The sequence below is a fragment of the Osmerus mordax genome, chromosome 5 (genome assembly GCF_038355195.1).
Source record: "Osmerus mordax isolate fOsmMor3 chromosome 5, fOsmMor3.pri, whole genome shotgun sequence".
In the NCBI taxonomy this organism is placed as follows: Eukaryota; Metazoa; Chordata; class Actinopteri; order Osmeriformes; family Osmeridae; genus Osmerus; species Osmerus mordax.
Genome location: NC_090054.1, coordinates 7,483,163 through 7,496,894, shown reverse-complemented (window position 1 = coordinate 7,496,894; position 13,732 = coordinate 7,483,163). Strand labels below are relative to the sequence as shown.

General features: G+C 40.6%; 1 protein-coding gene across 1 annotated transcript in view; it reads right to left on the bottom strand.

Moving 5' to 3' along the window:
• The window catches only part of LOC136943695 (CUB and sushi domain-containing protein 1-like), a 402,237-nt gene that overhangs the window by 271,066 nt on the left and 117,439 nt on the right, over window positions 1-13,732 (bottom strand). Inside the window, 2 exon segments of the mRNA XM_067237118.1 lie at window positions 9,950-10,071; window positions 12,053-12,177. Coding sequence (XP_067093219.1) covers window positions 9,950-10,071; window positions 12,053-12,177 — 247 coding nt within the window.

Genomic DNA, 13,732 nt, shown 5'->3' with positions numbered 1-13,732 from the left:
AGGGGTGGGGGCTTGGTTCTAAAATGTGCAGGCTAAGTAGATTCTCACACCACTTGTTTTTACTCTACTTAGAGACCTTCCACTCACAAAGTATGTTCTAAATGGCATAAATGCTGCCAATTATTAATTGACGTATTAATAATTGACGTTGGTCAGTAGCCTAGCCTATCCATTAAGGTACTCGAAAGCATGTACACTGTCGATAGGCTAAGCATTCTGTAGCAAATAATAAAAATAAACCCACTATTTATTAATGATAACTACTTCTGCATAGTAATGCACCGAAAATACAAACGTAAGCAAAGGCAGCAATCGCTATCGAATCAACAGACGTGCAATTTAGCTATCAGGGGAATAATACAAACAACGAAGATCACCAGTTAACTTAATTTAAATTAGCAAGAATATAGACTAATACAATAACAGGCTTAAATTAACTGACAAGTTAGCTATACGACTTCTCAAAGACGCACAAACTCAACAAAAAGCAGCTACCTTAGTGGTGTAGAAGGATCACGTGTCGAACCGTGCCACCAAAATCCTATTACGCTCTGAAGAAACTAGTTCTGCATAAAACATAGAAGCATCGACAATCGACTGGAATTTCAGCAACAAACTTCTTTTTGGTAGCTTAGCAGGACTCGTTCTTTTTTATGAGCTAAAGATTGTGTAGATGCCAGTCTGCGGAGCGGGTTGAAACGATAACAGGGTTCACCTTACGGCCTATTTAGCTGCACTGCTGCATGCATCGAACATATGACATTCCAGTAACTTCATTTACATTTAGAAGACACTCTTATCCAGAGCGACTTAAAGGACAGGGACATTCTCCCCGAGGCAAGTAGGGTGAAGTGCCTTGCCCAAGGACACAACGTAATTTTGCACGGCCAGGAATCGAACCAACAACCTTCTGATTAATAGGCCGACTCCCTAACCGCTCAGCCATCTGACCCCTCATTCCATGCTGTGTTCAAATGCTTCTTCATATTTGTTGTATTTCCTCCCTTTGACGAAATATACTTTTTTACACGCGTTACAAGTGGTGTTGTCATTTTGTCGTGTGAAATACAACCAAACTTTAGAACGCTTCTGCCTAGTTGCCATGTTTGCTGCAGTCTGAATAAACTATAAAAGTTTGCGCATGCGCAACGGCACAGAGAATCGTTAAAGAATTTGGCTGACGATTCCCAGGAATCGGTTCACTGGGAACCGGTTCTCCATACCCATCCCTAAAGAACGTACTTGCGTTCTTGAGAAGAACGTTCTTGCCAAGCGTCTTGCGACTGTCTTGCGTATGTTCTTTTAATGACTTCTGGGAAATCAGATGCGTTCTTGCTGGCGAAGTCACCATCCGATGCATCCTTGATAAAAGGAGCGGATCAAGAACATTTCCGGGTATTTTTGGTGACTTGTGTTCTTTGGATTGGAACCGTACTTGGGCAATGAAAGATGATGTCAAACGAGTTCACAAGAACACAAGAACCGTGGATTGATAAACAGCCTGCGTGTGATGACATGCCTGTGCTCTGCTACATGCGGCAGGTGTTAGGAGAATTCAGTTCCCCCCTTCCGCACGAAACAATTACGTTTTCTCCTGTTGCTAGGTTTAGCTGTATGTGATTTGTATCATCGCGTGTGTAAGCAATCACATACAGGCAAGGTTTTATTGCTCAGTTGTTCGTCAGATGTACGCTAATTCTAGTTTTCGCAGTTTCAGAGTCTGTAACACAGCTAATGCAGGGCTCTCAAGTCTCACGCATTCGACAAGGCGCAGGCATACGGATGCAAGTTTTAGGCCGAGTTGATAGCTGTCTGTTAATTAACTGCTTTTTTTGCTAATTTTCTAATACTTGTTTAGTCATGTGGCCCAGACCCAAACTAAGTGACAATAGCCAACAAAACCAAAGATGCTAATCAAACTCAAGCCCCATCACGCCCCCAAAACTAGAAAACATGCATAAAAAGACAACTTTTCTGACAGAGTACTCAATAATCCAAAAAATGATGTTTATTATATTGAGTGACTTCTTTAAAACTTTAACTTTGGTGATGCGGCCTTAGTCAATCACGCCCCAAAACTATGGAACAAATTATAGATAAATATTAGGGAAGCTAACACGCTAGACATTTTCAGACATTACAAGACAGCTTAAAACCTATCTTTTTACCAAAGCATTTAACTAATTTTATCTTTATTTATATAGCACATTTCATACAAGAATTGTAGCTCAAGGTGCTTTACATAAAATCAATAAAAACAATAATACAAGTGATAAACAATTCAAACAAAAATAAAAATCCCAATAAGATCTCTGTTCAAGAGAGAAAACAACTTTAAAAGTAGGAAAACCCTTTTGAGATAAAATTACTTAAATGCTTCTGTAAAAAGGTAGGTTTTAAGCTGTCTTTTAAAAATGTCTAGAGTGTTTGCTTCCCTAATATTTATGGGTAATTTGTTCCATAGTTTTGGGGCGTAATTGACAAAGGCCGAATCATCAATCTTCTTATGACTGCTTCTGGTGACCTCTAATAGGCCTGCATTTGATGATCGCAGTGTTCTAGCTGGTGTGTAGTTTATAAAGGAGCTAGCAATGTAGCTAGGTCCTTGTCCGTGTAGAGCTTTGTATGTGAGGAAAAGGACCTTAAAGTCAATTCTGAAGGTAACAGGGAGCCAGTGTAAAGTAGCTAGGACAGGACTAATGTGTTCTCTCCTTTTAGTTTTGGTTAATAATCTAGCTGCAGAATTTTGAATGAGCTGTAGTCTTTCAGTGGTTTTCTTGGGAAGACCAGTGAAAAGTGCGTTACAGTAGTCCAGCCGGCTGTATATAAAAGCATGAATTAACTTCTCTGCATTATTTGGGTTTATGAATGATCGTACCTTTGCTATATTCCTCAGGTGAAAGAAAGCTGTTTTGGTCACTTTATTAATGTGAGAGTTGAAATTCAAATCTGAGTCCAGGATTACACCGAGACTCGTCACCTCTGGTTTAAGACATGGGGTTAAGCCTCCAAGATTCTTAATAAGCATCTCTCTTTTGGATTTGGGGCCACATAGTAGGACTTCGGTTTTGTCTTTAAGAACGTTATCATTCATCCATTTGTTTATTGCCAACAGGCAGTTGGTAATGGAATTGATGGCCGTTGCATCGTTGGGTTCAGTGGATATATATAGTTGTGTGTCATCCGCATAGCTATGGAAATCTATGTTATGTTCTCTGATTATGTCGCCGAGTGGTAACATATAAAGAGAAAAAAGAAATGGACCTAAGCAGCTTCCTTGAGCAACCCCGTAGCAGTTCTCATGTTTCTTGGACCTATGGTCTCCTAAACTAAAATAAAACTTCCTTCCTGTGATATATGATTTCAGCCAGTTCAATACACTATCCGTGAACCCAATAAGCTTTTCCAGTCTATTGATTAGGATGTCATGATCAATTGTATCAAATGCTGCACTGAGATCTAACAGGATAAGGATAGAGACTTTATTTGCATCAGAGTTTAGTCTGAGGTCGCTAATTATTTTGGTGAGAGCAGTTTCAGTACTGTGATATTTCCTGAAACCTGACTGCAAGACTTCCAGGATGTTATTTTCTTCAAGAAAATAATTTAATTGGACTAAAACTATCTTTTCCAGTACTTTACTAATAAATGGAAGGTTTGATATTGGTCTGTAATTTGCAAGTAGACTGTTATCCAATTTGGGTTTCTTTAATAGGGGCTTTACAACAGCAGTTTTGAAGGCATCTGGGAAGACGCCAGTTCTAAGGGATGTGTTTATAATCTCTAGCACCGGACCTGAGACACTATCAAACACTCGCTTAAAGAAGGTTGTGGGTATAGGATCAATATCTGAGGTTGTGGAGTTAGATTCGCTGACAATTTTGGAACGTTCACTAAGTGTGATACAGGTAAATGTGCTCATGGTTATGTTGCAGAATCTACTGATGTCAGTTTCGACCCCACTATTAATAATCGCTCTGATCAAAGTTATTTTGTTCTTGAAGAACAAAGCAAGCTCTTCACATTTAACTGCTGAGGATGGAAGTGGGGCAGGGACAGTGTTTAGCAGCTGGTCAATGGTGGAGAAAAGAACTCTGGAATTTCTGGCATTTTCTGTAATAATGTTGGAGAAATATTCTCTCCTTGCTAGACGGATGGTTTTGTTATAGGTGGTTAGTGTATCTTTGTAGATATTGTAGTGGATAGTGATCTTTGTTTTCCTCCATTTTCTCTCTGCTGCACTGCATTTTCTTTTCGTTTCACTAACATTTACGAGCGTTCTGATTGGCTGATGCGCAGTCATGCCATCCGCGTGGTGACCTACTCACAGCTCAACACGGATCCGTAATGCCCTCCGACGAAAATCTCAAAATGAGCGAAAGCGATCAGTCAGAGTTTTACTATCCATATCTAACTTCGGTTTCGGCGTATCAACCTCATTAAAGCTTGGTCGATATGTTAAAGCCTCAGTTTGATATTTCATTACATTTACATTTAGTCATTTAGCAGACGCTCTTATCCAGAGCGACTTACAGTAAGTACAGGGACATTCCCCCCGAGGCAAGTAGGGTGAAGTGCCTTGCCCAAGGACACAATGTAATTTGGCACGGCCGGGAATCGAACTGGCAACCTTCAGATTACTAGCCCGCTTCCCTAACCGTTCAGCCACCTGACTCCCATATATTTCCCGGCATGACCTCACTCTCAGTGAGTAAGTAGTTAGCCTTCACTAGTCATCCTAGATCAAGAATGCTAGCAATGCCACCAGTGTAATTTTACAACAATAATTTTACAGCATGAGACATAAAACTTGAACAACAAATCGAATTGGTTACCTGCAGAATGGGTCATCAAATATATAATTAATTAGCATCGGCATGAATGTGGTCCGCTTAAACAAAATACACTCCGTTCCGTCAGACCAACGCAAATGTACCTCAAGGTCAAACGAAAATAGCAAATCAAATAAAAGTTAAAACTACAATTCTAAATATCGCAAGAATGCAATTTATATGATGGCTTATATACAATACAACAACCAGACATTTAATTGACACGTGTAATACAAAAATATTGTATAAAAGTATACCGCGGTTGAAATGGTATAGCCAAATCTCTCCCGGTAGACACATTTCTACCGTCGCACGGTATATACCGTCATACCGCCCAGCCCTAACTGGCAGTGTATAAACAATTTTGTATTTTGCTCAATTCTACTCCAAAAACGTCAGGGATGACTGTTTTTTTGTAGACAAGAGCCTGCTAAAGATAGCCAGTATCTCAGATGTTTCAAGGCGAGCCTGTTTCATTCGTCATATGCCCTGGGAAAACGACCTACGTTAGCTAGGCTAGTTTTGCCAATTTCACTAGGTCAAGCTATTTAAAGGTCTCTGACAGTCAGAATCACTCTTTACAGGCAAAGGTCGAGCTGGTCTTTGGTCAGATGTGTATATTGACCAGTTTAGAGCTAAATACTCTTGCTCGACCCTGGAATCCAACCAGGTGACTTTGCATGGGTCTCCAACACATTTGGATTCAAGTTCAAGTAGTGACACTGCATTTCACAGTCAAAACTGAAGTCTGTATCAAGTGTAGATGGAAAAAGCTTAATTTGTCACCACTGACATGGACCCTTTCTTCACTTTTACAGGTCATGCAGAGGCCTGCTCAACAGAGTGCAACAGAGCATGCTGAGAGCAACAACAGAGGATGCTGAGTGTAACAGAGGATGCAACAGAGGATGCTGAAAGCAACACAGACCCCTTGCTGGACTACCCCTCTCTAGCTGGACAGCTTCTCTTCAGCCCTGACCCCAGGACAGCTTCATCCAGCTGGCCTGCCTGCCTGCAGGCCCTGCTTGCCCCTGCCTGCCAGCCCTCCAGAGACAGTCACCCCACAGACACAGTAGCTCTGCAGACTGCTTTTTCTTGAGGACATTGATGAAAAAGGACAAACCAGCATTTTTTACTTTGATGAAAGTCTAAATGTTTAATCCTGTCCATGTCCCAGTAAGTGATGAAACCAGTTCAAGTGATAGACTTTTGACCTGAATCCAATGATCCACTCAAGAGTACTGCTTCTTGGATGATTTGTGCACCACATCAGTACATCTCACACATTTGCCTTTGTTTCCATGGGATTCATGGAATTGCTAGTTTCTGCTCCACCATTTCCACCATAGTGTAATAATACATATAATTTAGGACAGCAATTAAATTTGTGTTATCCTTTCGCATTACACACATTTAGTCAATGTTCTTAAACTCAACCGATTATTGTCATTTTACCATACTGTTCATATTGAACAGACATCAGTGTTTACTTGGAAAGATTACTGTATATTTCCACTTTTGATTTGTATTTCCATCGTCAGTTTGGTCTTTAATTTCATTTGGAAGTGGTATTAAAAAGTCTTATATTTAACTTGTTTATACCTGTAGACACCCTGTGAAGCCCCCCCCCCCCTCCAGAGACAGTTGGTGACAGAGAGGTGCAGACATTAAGTTAAACATGCCTCAAGAGTAGTGTAACAAATAGAGACTAAATCAATGGATGTTGAAACTCAGTTATCTGAGTTAGTGCATGTCAGTTTATGCAAAGGTAGCCTTTTAAACCTCTCGGTAAAAAAAATAATCAGATTTGATTGTAACTCTCTTTTATACATTTATAGTTGGATTTGACATTTAACAGACATTTAATTCATTTAGCAAGTTGTTTAACTCAAACAACCATAACACAGTACATATGGTATACAAAGCTGCAGTCAGATTTGGCGAAATCGTTAGCTTGGATGTTATCTTTACATATAGATGGGGTCTTGATGATGATGCGCACGCAGCTTCAAGGCAGAAAGACGCGTTCCATTTCACTTTTACTGTACCCTACACTTTTAATGTTCCCGCCATCCCCCCATTTTTTAATAAAGTTTAGCCAAGCTAACTAACATTGTTTTTAGCTAGCTTGCATTACCATTCAATTGCTAACAAAACATTAGTAAAAATAGCTTGGCAGAACTTGTTGATTAATGCAGTAGACTCCGAGACCTTAGCGCGTCACTAGCATCTCGTCATATCACGCAGTCGGAGCACAGCTAGATAATCAACGTCAGCGCTCTTAGGTACCCAGCATGCAGTGAGGCATGTCAAAAAACGCAAAGACTTGTGGAAAATAGTTAAGTTACAACAGCCATGCGAGGGATTTCAGTTGTTGTGTTCGTTCAGTTAAATGTTTGTAATGTTATTGTTTGTTAGTTAATATAATCTTGTTGGTCACCCTGAGTGTGCATGTTGTGTAGTTTAATGGGAACAGAGTGTCAGCTTCTTTACTATCACAAGCAGTACTCTCAAGGAGCTGATTGTGGGCCATGCCCTAGCCAAGTTGCCTACGAGGTTATTCTTGATTGTAGATTGACTGAGGTTCTGGAAAGAGATCTACTCAAGAATAGAGTCAATATCTGTGATTTTCAAGTGATCTTTGAGAAAGTTTGAAAACAGAGTTGTGGTTAATATGTTTTGATTGTGGGAGGCAATTTTGGACTACATCTAAACCTCATGCGGCTGCTGCAGCATTTCTCCTTTGGCGTGACCTGCGCTGGGAGAGAGGGAAACAGCATGGATGGGGATAGTGTGCGGGCCAGGCAGATGTCTTTATATAGGGTGAAATGGAATGAGAAATGCAATACAAAATTTCTGAAAGGGGTGTATTTATGTAAATGTCCACATTGCCTCAATATCTTTGTGTCAATACATCAAATATCATTTTGACTGATGGTTTTTCAAACCTTATTGGCTTCAAGGTGACATCATTCTGATGTACCATGCGCAATTTCATGCAATTTTACCTTGAAATGTCAACCGTTTCTTAACCTTTGTCCCAAAACTGACCAAAGCTAATACTTTGCCCTTTCTATTCATAAAATCTCAACAGTTGGTGTGTAGCAGAGAGGATAGAGAGACTGGCTTGTAACCTTACGCTCATGAGTTCAAATCCCCATTCAGCCTATTGTTGTTGGCCAAACATAAAGTAGTTTTGCTCTCTTGTTGTCCAACTCTTGATCTTCTACAATGTACATTTTTTATATAATATTTTGCCATTTTGCGGAGGAACCCGCATCGCTGCTTGCAGCTATATTTAGTTTTATTATTGTTTTTTGGATTAGAGAGACCGCAGATAGATTGCGGCTAGTCTGGGTTGTTATATGTTTTGGAAACTGCAAAGGCAGCTCGAGTCTAAGCCGGATTAGAGATACCGCAAAGACTGCGGCTTATGTGTTTTGATTCCCGCAAAGACTGCGGCTTGTATTTTGTTGAGTTACATTTAGTTTTTTAGTTTTTTTTCGTATTTTTTTAATTTATTTTTATTTTTATCACTTGTATTATTGTTTTTATTGATTTTATGTAAAGCACATTGAGCTGCAATTCTTGTATGAAATGTGCTATATAAAGTCTTATAATTATAACTTACAAAATATGAAAAAAGGTAAGTGGTAACAAAAATTCCTTCCTAAATGGCGTCCTAGCACAATTTGACGATTGCCACTTTTTTCTTTTTACTAGCATGTGTTGGTCAGTTGTTGGCTTCTACAGACCTGATCATAACGACCATTTTTTTTTTTATCTAATCACAACACAGTCACACAACCACAATGGACCTGACCACAATACTTTATCTAACTGCATACACAGTTGGATTACCGTATTTTTCGGAAATAAAACCACGGTTTATACCCGGATTTTAAAATGTTCGTGGTGGTGCAGTTTATATTTCGAAGCGGCTTATAGCATGTTTTTATAACAAAACAACAGCAGAAACACTTTTTTGGTGAATGCTATTTAACCCATTAAGGAGTAGCATCGCACATATGTGATCATTCGAATGCGGGTCTCACAGCGTAACATCGCATATACCATATTTCTTCAAATAAACGCTGCAGCGTTTATTAAATAACGTTCATTTTTGGTGCAGCGTTTATTCGAGGGCGGCGTTTATTCGAGGGCGCCGTTTAATTAGTAAGGGTGATCTCGTACATTGTAGCTGCAGTGCAGCCATAGACAACTTCGTTGCTGGCATTGTGATAAATGAATCATGCTGCTAAAAATGCAGGTTTCATTTACTACCGCTGACCTCCTTGTCTATTCTTTGTTTGTCTATGAGTGCGGCAACTCCCTTTCTCATTGGCTATCAATTAGGTGTGCGTTGGTAGTACAACTGTCTCAAATACAGGTGTTCTACATTGTGTAGAAATCTGAAGCAGCATGCCTAAATGTTCATACACGTTAGCTTTCAAACAGAAAGTTATGTACATGTGTAATAAATACTGGGGTTTAATTTAACCAATTAAATAACCGTTTTCAGATTTTTTTGGTGCAGCGTTTATTTGAAGGCTGCGTTTATTACACAACGTTAATTTTTGGTGCGGCGTTTATTCGAGGGCGGCGTTTATTCGATGGCGGCATTTATTCAAAGAAATACGGTATGCGATTTCGAACATTCCAAATGAATATTTTCCCATGGACAAAAATGCCACAAACGCTTTAGTATGCCTTCAAAATGTACTAATGAGAAGGCTAACAAGTAACACTAGCATGGTAGTAGCATTGCTACGAGTATTATGCTAGCTAACTTAGCCTGGAAGCTAACTAAAACTAGCTACTGACCGTTTCGGAAAAATAACTTACGTCTGAAATATTTAGAACTCAAGCGTCTAAAGGTAAATATTAGTTCAATGGCATGCTGTAAGATCGCCTATACTCGTGCATTGCTTGGTAGGCTATCATTGTTTCCGTATCAAGTGCGGAATATATTCCAGTGAGGTTTATACTCAGATTTACAAACACAAAGCTCCCATTCTGATGGGATGCGGTTTATAGAAAATGATGCTTATTTTCCCAAAAATGCGGTATACTATTCCAAAATCAAGAAAGGGAAATCAAACAAGATGGGTACTCACCTTCCCAGAGTCCAGTGCGGTGATGACCCAGACACAGTGTGCATTGTTCTCATACTGGACTGGGTAGTTAGGAGATGTGATGAATCCCCTCGGTCCCCGTAGGTTAGAACCACAGGTTCTTGCTAAGAAAGACAACACAAGTGTGTGGAGAACACTGACAGGTTAGAACGACACATTCTCACTTGAATACTCCAGAGCCAGGCTCCTCTGTTTACTAAACAGTAAATGTGTTAGTCTTATCTACTGCTCAACTGTTGAAATACAGTGAGAGGAATCAATGGTGAGATCAGCAGAGTTGAGCGTGACCCTTGCCCCAGAGAAATTAGCAAAAATTATGAATTATGAAATCTCTGAAGACTGCACTGCAAGTTTGTTAATTACCAGAGGGCTCTGATGAGCACAGGAGAATCAACACATCCTTAATTACAGGTGTGAAAAGTTCTATAATTAACTCTAAATAATCACCTGGGATCCAGAAAACTATGGATCTCAGACCTCTGCACTGGAAGGCTTTTAACTCAACACGCTTCTGCCTGTTTGGAGTCTGCCCTATACACTGCAGTGTGTGAGTCTTATTAGAGTGATACTCTCTGGGTTTACTTTAAACTCCCTAACTTTTTTTAGGGAGTCAGGTGGCTGTGCGGTAAGGGAGTCGGGCTAGTAATCTGAAGGTTACCGGTTCGATTCCCCGCTGTGCAAAATGACGTTGTGTCCTTGGGCAAGGCACTTCACCCTACTTGTCTCAGGGGGAATGTCCCTGTACTTACTGTAAGTCGCTCTGGATAAGAGCGTCTGCTAAATGACTAAATGTAAATGTACTAGTGATGCTGAGGTTAGAGGTGTCCGAGACAATCAGGAACTTGCTGAAGTCCTGCTGAAGAATTGTCAAACATGGTTACTGTGGTTCCTGCTGCCTTGACAACCCTTGTTCTGTTTCCATTTGACTAATGTCATCTGGAAGACAGTGTCCTCTACAGTTTTCTTCCACTTTGCCTCTTTTCTCATCCTTCTCAAACATTTCCTCATCTGTTTCTCACTTTCCTCTGCTCCAATTCATCTGGCCTGGCCTCAGTTCCCTCTTCTTTATTTTCATTTCTCTTCCCTCCCATGTCTGGCCATTATCTCCCATCCCCTCAGGTGTGCATGTAAGCTGGCTTTATCCTCTGTCCCTGCAGTAGAGAGCCTATCTATGCATCCATACCTTTCATCACAGCAAGCTTAATTCCATTTGCCATCAGGGTCACTCCATCATATGCTTTCATTCTGTTCTGTTTGAAATTATCTTTAATGGATTTTTTCGCAGAACCACTTTGCTCTATGCATCTCTGTTTGGTTCTTTTGTTGGGTTGATCGGTTGTTGTGACAGCTGCAGCGTTCCATCTGTGTGCTACCGGTGTAAATGGACAGGGGTTGGTAGGTAGCTGCTATCCTATATCTGTGATGCTTCTGTTGCATATTGCTCCCAGTAGGAGCTGGCATAAATGTGCAATGCAGAGCTGACAGGTTGGGAGCTCACTCCTCTGGTATTGATCACAGCTATTAACACTTCAAAGCCGACAGCTTGCAGTTACTGCCTCTCACAGATGGCAAACAGGAACAAACAAGACTACACAGAAGAAAAAAGAGAAGTACTAATGACTTTAGATCATTAGGTCTGGAGATCTTCAACAGAGCCATGGATGGTCTAGCACTAGCATGCAGAAACTCAGCGGCTTTGATCTGGCGTTAGGACAGATAACAGTAGGCAGCAGTCACAGCAAGCCACTGTCTGCTTAATCGCCCAGCTACCCTCCCCAGACTGACTAACCCTAACCGCTCCACAGAGCCCTTCCAAACTCAGAGCCTGTGGCGTGGTCCGTCTGCTGTAACACGATGTGACATCATCCCTACAACAACCGTCTGGCTGGGAGACAGGCCTGACTCACACTGACTGGTGCAATAAAGACTGTCTGCTGCTAACTGTTAGTGCTCTGTTACTGACTGTTAATGCTCTGTTACTGATGATTTACATAACTTTAATTACTGACTGTTTAAGACCTCTTACTATTATTCTATGATTGTGAACATGTGTACATGTGTGTTTGTGTGTGCATATTTACTCACTACGGCAAATGGGCCTATGGTCGCTCCAGGCTGCTAGTGTCTCGGTCACCCTCTGGCAGGTAATGCTCTTCGACCCCTGCAGCACATAACTGTCATCACAGGAGAACTGGATACTGGCTCCAACCCTGCAACACATATACAAATATGTTGTATACAGCTATCCTTGCGGGGACTCTGAATTCAGTCACATTCCAGATCCTTAATCTAAATCTAACCTTAACTCTAATCCTCACCTAAACCCAAAAACCTAACCTGAACCTTAAACCTAAGCCTATCCCTAGCTCCTAACCATAAAACTATCCCCAACTCCTAACCCCAACCCTTAATGTAACCCTAACATTAATTCTACCCTAACCTTAAACCTCCTAAAAACCCATAGAAATAGCACCTGAAGTTGTGGGGACAAATGCATACACTCCTTGCTCAGTTTGCATGGACTGATATGGTGGATTTGGAGAGGGGTTTTACATTAAGACTGACAATGCAGGATAACTGCAAGGCAATCTATTTGTATCTTAACTGAAAGGCAGCAGTTATTCTAAAACATTAAACAATAGCTTTTATATTCCATCAAAGTCTATTCATAGTTTTCACGTGACATCACGTTCCAAGGGGCATGCCCCCTTGGAGGGCAAAAAAAAAACTTTCCGCTGCCCGCCACCCATTATAAAGTCATACATTTGCTTTGAGTCTGTTGCTTTTGTGTTGCCAAAATGTCGGATAGTTGTTGTTCTATCGGATGCAGTAATCGAAGAGGAGACAAGCTTGGGCTGTGTTTCTTTAGAATTTTGTCCGATAAAGAAAACCCAGAGAGGAGGAGATTATGGATTTGTGCCATTAAACCTAACGTTACCTCTGTCTCCGGGGAGGGCAAACAATGCCAGCCGTCCAAATATACACGTATTTACAGCTAACACTTCATCAAAGCGAAGCACAAGTAAAGTTAAACACAAGTATATACAGGTATCTTAATTATAATATTTTTTGCCATAAAACACATCTTTATGTAATCGGTTTGACATTGTTTGTTGTGTATCGAGGTGACCAACTGCAGTGGTCGTAGTGAGTTAAAGTTTGCTAGTGAGATAAATTGTTGGGTTGTTGTGTTAGACGCCAACACTTGCAGTTTGTGTCCATATCTTTCATTTTCTTTAGCTGAGAGGTGATCCAAAGAAACGTGGGAAGGTAAATTTGCCGGCTTTTACTGCGTCTCAACTGTGTGAGCCGCTATAGCCAGCAGCTTTCTGCCCTCCAGGTCACCGAGCATGTCACGTGACTGAAAACTATGAATTGCTCTTTACAGAGCCTATATCCGTAGAGTATATTAGTATAGTATTATAGCAAATGCTTCACAGTACAATCTAGTCCTATCAACACTATTATCTGCTATCCACTTATTCTAGCCATAACCAGTTAATGCATATTAACATAATTGTGTCTCATACTTTGAACATCAGCAGATAATCCATAGGGGACTTTATAAATAAACCGCTGCTCAACTATTTCCCCCCATTTGTTGTTTTGAAGTAGTTTTTCCCCTGTGTCAATTCTTCTATTCAGCTGCGTGGTGTTTAATGGTGATGACTAACTGTGCCTTCTTATCTCTCAGCTAATGACCCAACCACCTTATCCTACACGGTCCGATCAACTACTGAGCAAAAATGTTAGCAGTTATTAATG